Source organism: Biomphalaria glabrata, chromosome 14 (assembly GCF_947242115.1).
Source record: "Biomphalaria glabrata chromosome 14, xgBioGlab47.1, whole genome shotgun sequence".
Taxonomy (NCBI): Eukaryota; Metazoa; Mollusca; class Gastropoda; family Planorbidae; genus Biomphalaria; species Biomphalaria glabrata.
The window spans coordinates 23289533-23300049 of NC_074724.1; the positions used below are offsets into that span (position 1 = coordinate 23289533).

The window sequence follows — 10517 nt, forward strand, 5'->3', positions numbered from 1 at the left end:
GTATGTAAAAAAAAAAGTCGGTACTGAGCATAGAATCAATTGACATTAGCCTGTGAGTCAGTGTGAGTGATACCCAGCCTACGGGCTATGTGGGGCCGTGACGTGGTGATATCCTACCCTTGTTCCTATAGCAAAAAATGGACATGTTAAAGAAAAAAAAAGCAAGATACATTAAAAACTTTTTTTAAACCAATACTTACTTTTTACAACGCTTATATCAACTCACTCCGTCTGCCTGTCTGTCCATTTGTCTGTCAGGCCAAAAGTCTGTACACCGTATTTCTCCGACACCCAATCTCGGATCAAGCTGAAAATTTTCACAATTATTTCTTTTACCTGACAACACAAGAATCAGTTTTTAAAATTAACCAATTAATTAATTATTGGTAATATTTTTGTTTTGTTTTTTAGTATCATACAAGGGAAAGAAATGGTACTTGACTGATGCGTGGTAAAAGCTGAATTAGTCCCCTTTATAGGTCACCGCTTTAAGTTGTGCTGACCACATGACACACTGCTCGTTAACCGCTGACCAAAGAAACAAATGACCTTAACATTATCTGACCTATAGATCGCAAGGTCTAAAAGGGGATCTTTACTACTTGACATTCGCGATATTAGAGTGACGCTCCATTCGTTGCCAGTTTTGGAAATTTCCAAACTTGTCAACTTTTGACCTATTTTTTTACTATGTCCGTTTTTCTGTCTGTCTATCTGTCTGGTAAAAAGTTTGAACATGAGTTTTCTGCCACTTCCCATTCTCGGATCAAGTTGAAACGTTTCCCAATTAATCAATAATTTAAATAATTATTAGTAATTAATTAATTAATTAATCGATTAATTGTTTTAATTGATTCAAGTTTAATATAAAAATAAGGGGAATAAGTGCTACTTCATGAAAGATGTACATGCATATAAGGATTTATCTCCCTCATTACGTTGTGTTACTTTTGTTCTCCCACTTCCCATTCTCGGAGCAAGTTGAAACTTTTCATAACTATTCATAATCGACAACAGTATAAGAATCAATAACAAAGATTAACTAAATTAATTAAATAATAAATTAGTAGTAATTTATTAATTTTATTTCATATAGCATAAGGGGGGAGGCTAAATCCTGCCATCTTGAAATTAATGGCAGTAATTAGCGGTTCTTTCCCTTAAATAACCTTTGTTTTTTAAGGAGTATTCTTCTTTTCTTTTGTTAGTTTTTTGCCCCTTCCATCCAACTTCCACACATGAAGAGACTGTAAGTTTATAGAATTGTAAAGAAGAACAAAAAATACCGACTCGATCCCTGGACTATAAAAAGTGGTAGCCATCGGCGGCAATACGAACTCAATATGGCATGATTCTGTCAATAAAATATTGCTTGTAAAGTATGCAAAGTTTGCATAGAGCATGGCTGTACCAAAGGTTATAGAGAAGAAATGGACTGCCCATATCTGAGAATTATAGTTTATATTCCCCCCAGTATATACGGAAACATGTGGTGTTACACAAAATAGAAAAGTCTTAAAATGAAAGTTGCGTCATCAATTCAAGAGCTGCTTTAAATTTTGAAATGGCGGAAATAGATGTTCAGAATTCATAAATGAAGTTATACGGGCCATGCAAAATATCAAGATATTTTTAATCATATTTATGAACACCGAAAAACAGGTATTCAAATAATTGTATGATAAATAAATTTAATCAAGAAAATAAAATAACGTTTAAAAATCTTGCTTCTCAACTTGCTTCCTAAAAACAAAAAATTGTATTTTTTTCGACTCGAATTCACCTTCCAAAATAAAAGCCAAGATTTTAAGTTTAAAAACTTTGTTTCAATGAATTAGAGTCATAAGATCTCATAATTATGATGTCTAAACTGGTGATTAGTGACAGTATGTCATTGAACCAGTCTGGGACAGTAAAAGGTCAAGCCGGGGCTAACAGACAGGTAACAGACAATCAGAAACCTTTTCACAGTAAACGGTCGTCTGACAAAACCTCTGAAAGAGCAGACCTCTTAGCGTCGCGTGTCACAGAGGAATTGAAGTCTGCTTCCTCCTGTGTCATAACGTCAGGAGTGTCCGATGCAATGCTCGGTGGCATCAAACTGAATCAAGCTGTGTTAAAGAATGGACGAGCCGTTTTAAATCCACACTTGAAAACCGTTCAAGCCGATGAGTCCAATGTCGAAGCGCCAAATGCTGTGAACCTCTCGACGCAGGAGTTACGGCGCGGCGCCAAAAAGAGGACTAAAGCCTGTAACGCTACGGCCAAGGCGAAGACATCGATTAGAGGGACCCCGAGGGTTCTCCGAAACAAAAGACGTAGCACCAAACCCCAACAGCAGGGAGTCAAGCCAGGCCAAAGCTGCACTAAAGAGGGTGAAAACAGAACCAAACATGACGAGACCATAAAGTCAAACATTATTGCGGGGGCTGCTCTCTGTTCTTCGGTTCATCGAATCGTACCAAGAAAAAACACACGGAGTACAGCTACAATTATCACTAAAAGAGATTTCCCGCGGAAATTAAAAAAACAAAAAACCCAAACGGATAGAATTTTCAGAGCAACATTAAAGCCCAGTAGTGAATATTTTAAACACAGAAATACTCAAAACTCAAAGTCATTTACGACAATGAGCGCCTTGAGAAATCGCCCATCCTGGAATTCATCTACTGCCACTTCCCCATTTCACGTGAATCAGCACACTTCAGCTGTTGTACTTGCTGCCAATAAAACTAATAATTTCACATGCCAGCGCTCAAAATCTGATCACAATAAAAGAAAGACAAATGGAGCAGTAGAAACCCACAACCCAGCTTCTTATTCACCGGTGTCTTTTCTACACAGCAGCTCTAGTAAGTTAGACAGACCTGAAAGCAAGACGCGAATAAGAGGAGGCAATCTTACAGGCGTGATTCGTACTCGTATCATTCGAAAAATTAAAGCCTCCGGTTCCATGAACTCTTCTGCTCATAAAGCGACCAAAAGTGGATCTAGGAAGTTAACGCTCAATCCTTGCGACGATGGAAACCTGAAACTAAATCCAATGTTGGCAGTGGAATCAAAAGACCGGAGCAATGGTGATTCTCTCGATACTAGAAATTTCAGCTCTGAAATGGTCAACTCAAAATTTACAAACTCTACAAACGCAGCATTGTCTTTAGCCTCCTGCCCAGAGCTCCGTGGATCTTCGTCGATCGCGGGGGCAGCAACGTCAGTGTCCGATTGCAAAACATATGGCCGCAAATTGTCGAGCAAGTATAATCTTGGACAGGAGAGTTCCAGAAACAGCCGCGTTCATGTGACGCGCATCAGACGAAGATCGGTGCAGCATCTTCCGAGAGATTCCAACAACAATGCCGACGCCGAGGAGGCAAGCATGGATGCGACGGAAGCTAAGATGACGGAATCCAAAGGAAACGAAAAAAGCAACGACGATGACAAGTCTTCGTCGAGCGAAAGCTCATCAACGCCACGGCATTCCTCTGGAACAGTCTCGTCCACATCCTTTGAGGGGGAAACATCCGCTAGCACTTTACCAGACTCAATGGCCAAGAAAAAAATGTCCATCCAAGAAGAGAAAAAAAAAGGTAAGAAAGTTCTGAAAAAGAAAGTTGCCAAGAAGAAAATGTCTTTGTTGAAAGAATACAAGGATGTCCAGAAGAGCACTGCACCTCCATGCCCATTGTTTGCAGGCTGGGACTTTGAATCAAAACTAGACACGCATCAAATGAAAACTCTTCCATTGGAATGTGATTTGGTTGGACAGCTTAGCAAAGTAGGTATTGTTTTAACTCTTGTAAAACATATATTTAAAAAAAAAAAGCCAAGGAGTTTCTATGGTTATATAATTTGAAAATTAAGTAAGAAGTCTTATTTGTAATAGAAAAATTGATATTACATTTATGGTTGTAAGGGTTGAATGTATACTACTTCATCTTCACCTAGAGTTTATTGCTGTTGAACCGGTTAGGGCACTACACATCGTCCCCATTCCGTCGTCTTTTGCCTTGACTAGACATTCCAGTCCTTTCAATTACAGTGTTACGTTTTTTTCTATCTCCTTTTTCTTGTTCCTAGTAATCTCCCTTGTGGAAGGTCTTTGCCAGCCATGAGTATCTTGTAATTTGACCATCATTTTTTAGGGGGGGGGGATTATATAGTATATCTTTAATGACAATGTATATTGTGATTGGTTCTGTAAGGTTGTTATTGCCGGAAGTTGCAATGACCCCACGATCCCACTATAAAATGCTTCCATGGCATACGTCTCAAAATAGCTTCTGATAACCAGTCCTACGTCTGGCCTTCACGTGTGCCTTGGATCTTGAGTCCGGCGGGACGGTTATAACTGACAGGAGAAGGGGAAAACACAATAACTGGCGCCTAAACCAATAAGCTTCAGGCAGGAGGCGCTTTTTTGCTTTGAGAAGGAAAACTCTGAATCGAAATCCCTACTGCCTAGATGCTATATCCAGACCATGGGCAAGGCTTTGAATGTCAGCCCAGTACCATACCCTGGCAGAACCTAATACTCCGCTGACCCCGAAACTGTATCGGGTTTCTGCCGTTCCTTTAGTCTCAACGACATCGGGTGGGGAGGGGGGAGGATGACATGTGGGCGCCATTGTTCTTAGCATAGCTAACGCCCAGACTTTCATCTAATTTCTTTGACATAATCCATTCCCGCTCTACGACTAAAGAAGGCCCACATACAATGTTTACCTTGTGAATGGGAAACTTAAAATAGGTAGACATCGGTTAGAAATATTTCAGTTTCATCTTTACGACAATTGCTTTTATTTGTTTCACATTCAAGAGAGCTAAAGCAAAAGTCTGGGAAGCCATTGGTAAACCAATAAACATAACCAACTGGGTCCAGAAGGCGGATGCGCCAACTAGCACACATATTGACTTAATCGATGATCTGAAGGCGTACCTGGCCAAGAATTCTATTGAAGAGTTTGTGCAGGTAGTAGCCTTTAGTTAGAGTAACTCATTATTACAAGTTTGTTTGTTTATTAAGACCATCCATACACCACTGGCGGATCCAGAACTTTGAGTGGAGGGGCAATTTTTTTTCCTAAACCAAACCCTAATTTGAAGTAAACCCGAACCCTTTGATTCTTAGATGCACGGGCACGTAGAATAAACCAGCTAAGTTTTTATTTTTAGTTTTCTGCAACCATCTCCATAGCAATGTCAAGATTAACTTTTGATGGGTTCTTGCAGCAAGCATGCTTTCTTTGAATAGAAGGGATTCCATGACCATAAAAGGATCGAAAACTTAGCCAGGGAAAAGGCAAGTTTGTTCGCAATGCAGAGAGAAGTAAATGAATACAAAGTTTGGGAAAGACAAAGAAAAGTCAGTTGTAGGAAAATCTAGTTGTAGCTATGTCGTAGTTGTAGTTTGAGTTGTAGAACCAGGGCCATTTGTAGATGTAGTTGTAATTATGAGCTTGAACTGAGATAGTTAACTTGTTTAATTTTATTGCACAGTGTGTATTTGATTCAAGTGATTCCTAGTTCCAGAATTATTGAAGGATCTTCATTGTTTGAATCATAGTAGTAACCAGGGTTTTGTTTTCCGGGGTTGGGGGAATTTTTTTTCTCCACTCCCAATTATATATATGTGTGTGTGTGTGTGTATTCTTTGGAACGTTTTTTTTTTTTTTTTTTGTAATTTAGAATAGGTTCTTCCTGGAAATCATGGTAAAACTATAGACCTTTTGCCAGATAGGGAGCGCTGTGAGCTCCCCCCAGCGGGATCCGGGGCACTGGCAGGGCGCCAAGCATAATTTCCAGCATTTAAAACTTTAAAAAATGCACTTTCTGAGGTATCTACATGCATCCTGGTACTCTTCTATTAAAATTGTGTAGGTTGAAAACCAAATGTTATTCATTGCACCTAATTATGGAACTCTCTGAAAACTATAGTTTTGCCACAAAACCCTTTTGGCTAAGCTCCTGAAATTAAGTTATTGTAGCTTACCTTTTCCTTTTATTGGAAATGGGGGTTTACCTCAAAACCCCTCTTGGCTACGCTCATGGAATTTGGTAACTAGATTTTTATCGAAAAATTGAGTTTTATCATCTAAACTACTCTAAACCATCTGTTGAGGATTTTAAACTAAATACCATCTGAAGAAGTGTTTAAACTTACCACCCCCCTTTTAGGTACGCTCACAGAATTTGCTGACTGTAGTTTGCTTTAGTTAAATAATTAAGAGAGGGTTTTGAGCCTCAAAATTCTCTGGAGGGTGGGTTTAAACTCAAAACCCTCTGGAGGGAGTTTTAAATTCAAAACCCTCTTGAGGAAGGGGTTAAACTCAAAGCCCTCATTGGCTACTAGTTTGCTTTAGTTTAATATTTAAAAGTTGCTTTTTTAACTCAAAACTCTCTGGAGGGGGGATAAACTCAAAACATTCTGTAAAGGGGAGGGGGGGAATTAAATTCAAACCTTACCATTGGCTACGTTCACAGAATTTTGTTACAGTAGTTGGCTTTATTTTTATATCTAAGAGGGGTTTTAAAACTCAAAACCCTCTAGAGAGGGGTTTAAAACTCAAAACAATCTGGCGGGGTGTTTAAACTCAAACCCCCATTGGCTACGCTCATGGATTTCGGTGACTTTTATTTGTTTCATTTTTAGTTTTATTTAAGAGAGTTTTTAACCTCAAAACTCCTTGGGGGATTAAACTCACAACCTTCCATAGCTGCGTTGGGGCAAGTGATGGTTTAACTTATAGTCCGAAGGTGAAGCAGGCAGGGTCGGTCTTAGGCCACTGCAACCTACGCGACCGCAGTGGGCCCAGCCCTTTCACAGGCCCTGCGCTAATTCTAGGTGTAAATTATTTAATTAAACCATTATAATTTATGTATTATTAGATTTCCCGCTGCCTCCTGATTTTCCAGGGGCTCTTGGAAATCTCTTAAAATTGCAAAATATACGAAAAAGTCCTGGAAATTTGAAATTTTAAAAATTTTCTGAAAACTCATATAAATCCACTTTAAAAAAAACTAAAAAATTGTCTTTTTGGGCTGTCATTCAATTTGGTAAACGCCAATCCTACGCGCGATAAAAAAACGACATTGTCAGATTTCTTTTTAATAAAAATGTAACATAAGAACGAATTTATTTTCTAACACAAAATCTTATTTTTAATTATTATTATCCATATCCCTACCCTGACTGGGCTTCGCGCAATCTATTTCGCATAGGGCCTGCAATTGTTAGGGCCGGCCCTGGAAGCAGGTACCGCGTAAAGTGTAACTGTTTATTATGTTTTATTAGTGGTGAAAAATACGTAAATACATTTCTTTCAACACAGCAGTTGACCCACTCAGTTCTGCTGGCTCCAAACGAAAGTGCGATCGGTACTCTGATCGAGCAAGGCCAGCTCTTTAAGCAGAGACTCAAATACGACACCGACACCGACGCCTTCCTAAAGTACGTCTTTGAGAAGCTCGGGGACAATCCCATCGCTTTTCCCTCGGCCACCAAGAGCGAACAAATATTCTACGAGTCCAACTACGAGCCCTCGATGGAGCGTCCAATCGTCAAGCAACCGATCGACATAGTTATCGGCATACCAGGAGTCATCCACGATTCTAGGCTGAGTAGTGCCCGCTCGGATGTCGAGAAGATAAACTTGCCACAGCCAGAGCCTTCCCATGAGTCTTCAATGTAAACATGCCATCTTTCAAGACGACCATCGCGTTATTTAGAAGCAAATCAAAACATCCTAGAAAAATATAGACAGTTATAGTCTATATATAAAAAAAAAGGTTAAATATATAACCTAGACGTGTTGGTTACTCAATAGTTACTTCATTAAATTGAGTTTCTTAAAGTTTGGGCCGACAAAGCGAGCTCCAGAAACCGCAAGAGATGGCTGAAAGTGATATTCTATAGCAGGGGTGGGCAAATTACGGCCCGCGGGCCACATGCGGCCCGCTGAAGTGTTTTATGCGGCCCGCGAATACCTACAGAAATCATGTGTACCCACAGTATATACATATAAAAATGCTAATCTATTAAAAATAATTCTAAATTTCCCTACAAATTAACGAAATTCTCTCATTATATAAAGTCAAAGACACAATCTCAGGCCAGTATTTCTTCAATGCTTTGAAGAACTGTGTTGAATGTTGGGTATGATTGGAACAAGATGGCAAGTGTAACAACTGATGGAGCTCGATCTTTGACTGAGAAAAACTTTTTTTTTAAGAATATCCCAACCATAAACTCTAAACAGAAAAGTTTGCACAAAGCTGCATGAATTCTCATCATATTATGCGCAAGAAAAGACGTTAATAAAAACATCTAACTTACGGTCATCACCAAAGGCAGTATAGAAAAGTACTTGTAGATATATAAACTAAATATTCCGATGCATCCGCTGGCTTAGCAAGGGCAAGGTAATGAGAAGAATATAAATTCTCAAAGTAGAAATGTCCATATTCTTAGAAGGATATTGACTGTGACTTTGAAACTAATATTTCTAATGAAGAGTGGAAGATATTTTATGTTTTTCATGGTAGCTATTGCAATGGGCTGCTTGCTTATGTAATGCATGTTAAATTTTTCCAACAAGGCTTTCCAATTTCTCCAGGCCAGCAGGGGAAAATAGGTTTTGTCATTTTCCTTTGTTGAAAGGTGAAAATATTTCTAGTGAAATGGTTAATATTATCAGACTTATTTGGATTCCTTAATTATGAAATTTATGAAGGCAAATTTTAAGACGTCAAGAACCAGTTTTCAATACCATCAGCTCACCATTTAGTGCAGAAGCTGATTCAGGTCCAGAGAACATAACGCCATACAAATTGTAACCTGTAAGAGAAGTTCAAGTCAGTACTTCCACGGTAGCTTAATGGGTGCCAGAAGCTGTATTTCCACACTTTAAAAAAACTTTGCAGCTAAGTTTTAACATTATTTTGGTACACATACATATGTGAACAAGTATTTTTCTTGTGGAAATAAATAAGTGTAATCACAGGTCGATGGTGAATGACTATAATTTGACAGCAGTCACAGTATAACAACTAGAAAGCTAGCTCCACAATTCAGGAACATTACGCACGAGTGTAAATAGTTAAATTCCTCTCATTAAGTACAACTATACATTTGTGGTGAAATGTAATATGAAAAGACAATAGCAAATTAAAAAAAAAATTGTTAAATTGGTTTCAGAAATTGCTAACTCTAGTAATTCCTCAATTTGGAATGTGAAAAAAAGGAAAAGTGAATGTATGATACAGTATAAATATGAATTAAAAGGCATTATACAGTTAACTAGCGTATTTTTCTAAGTTGTAAGTACACACACACACACACATATCTTTATATATAATCTTTATTATCCGTAAGGAAATATACATATATGCGGCCCCCCATTCCCTAAATTTTGTTAATGCGGCCCTCGATACAAAAAGGTTGCCCACCCCTGTTCTATAGGTATGTGAGGTGCCAATGGAAGGTGACTTTTTCTGTGTTTACTGGAAGACAAGAGGGGGGGGGGGATATAGCTAACACAATAACAAAATATTGTCCTTTGATTGTTTTTGTATGCCACTAAAGAAGTGAGTCAAAGGGAGTTCCTTTAGAGCAACCCAAGAGAAGCGGACACACAAAAGCTGCAGAGGAGTCAAAACTTTATCTAAACAAGTCATCTTGGTGGCCTTTTTTTATTTTCAATCCCATGTAATTGTAAGGGTTCGTGCTAAACTAAGCTTGTAGGTTTAAAAATAACAAATTTGATTGAATATATTTTCTTCTTCTTCTTCGTGCTCTCTCTATTATATATAATGGAAAGTCCAGTAATCCTATATCTAAAATGAACCGCTCAGTGATTTCCAGTTCAGGCAGGTCTCCTTATAGTTTGTCTTCTATAGGAGGTTTTCGGGGCCAGTCTTGTGGGCTTTTCGATATAGTTTTGCAAGTCCCGACATTTAGGTTACGGAGCATATGTTGTCTCTTCTGTGTCCAGTTCTGAGGCGAAACATTATGCGTTGGTCATGTCATTAAATAAATTGAGTGTACTAGAAACTCAAACACAAGGCCTATTAAGCTGGTGAAAATGCCGCTTACACGTCGGAAACAACATAGTTTACAACGCATTGGTCATTTGGAGCCTGGAAATGATTCATGTAAAGGTCATTGTACATCACTATCTCCTGCGTTGTATTGGGCGAGTTCAGGTATCTGATAGTGGGCTACTGTGGCAGCTCGCCTGTTTTATTCGAGGCCTCTGTAGAACAAGGGCGTAGATCTTTTTTATTTTTAAAGGAAAATATTTCCAAGAACTGGTGGTTCAAGTCTGAAGGAATACAGAAATCGAGATTATTCTTATATTCTTTTGCCCTGGGAGTTTGTTTTTTTTAATGTATGAAACCTTTGAACAGTATAGTTATTACAGTGCAGCTTTTGACGATGGTATTGAAATGTGCCCTGGACAGGATCAAGTTTATCCAACTCACAACCGATGCACTTTGCACACATCAGTTCGTTTTAGACA

The 10517-nt window shown here is 38.6% G+C and overlaps 1 protein-coding gene across 2 annotated transcripts; it reads left to right on the forward strand.

Moving 5' to 3' along the window:
• The first annotated feature begins 1545 nt into the window (after window positions 1–1545).
• On the forward strand, window positions 1546–7779 carry LOC106067660 (uncharacterized). 2 transcript variants are annotated; one of them, XM_013226872.2, is made up of 3 exons: window positions 1546–3775; window positions 4817–4969; window positions 7332–7779. In XM_013226872.2, exons 1-3 carry the CDS (start codon window positions 1859–1861, stop codon window positions 7686–7688), a joined length of 2427 nt encoding a protein of 808 aa, XP_013082326.2. In that variant the 5' UTR covers window positions 1546–1858; the 3' UTR covers window positions 7689–7779. The 2 variants fall into 2 exon arrangements, with proteins under 2 accessions (XP_013082326.2, XP_013082325.2); XM_013226871.2 differs by having other exon boundaries at window positions 1547–3775; window positions 7329–7779.
• Window positions 7780–10517: the final 2738 nt, after the last annotated feature.

Bases quoted from the DNA above. Each gene is read 5' to 3' on its own strand.
- LOC106067660 (XM_013226871.2), top strand. From the start codon at position 1,859: ATGATGTCTAAACTGGTGATTAGTGACAGTATGTCATTGAACCAGTCT. The intron at 3,776-4,816 runs GTAGGTATTGTT...TTCACATTCAAG, and splicing joins TGGTTGGACAGCTTAGCAAA to AGAGCTAAAGCAAAAGTCTG. The intron at 4,970-7,328 runs GTAGTAGCCTTT...CTTTCAACACAG, and splicing joins CTATTGAAGAGTTTGTGCAG to CAGTTGACCCACTCAGTTCT.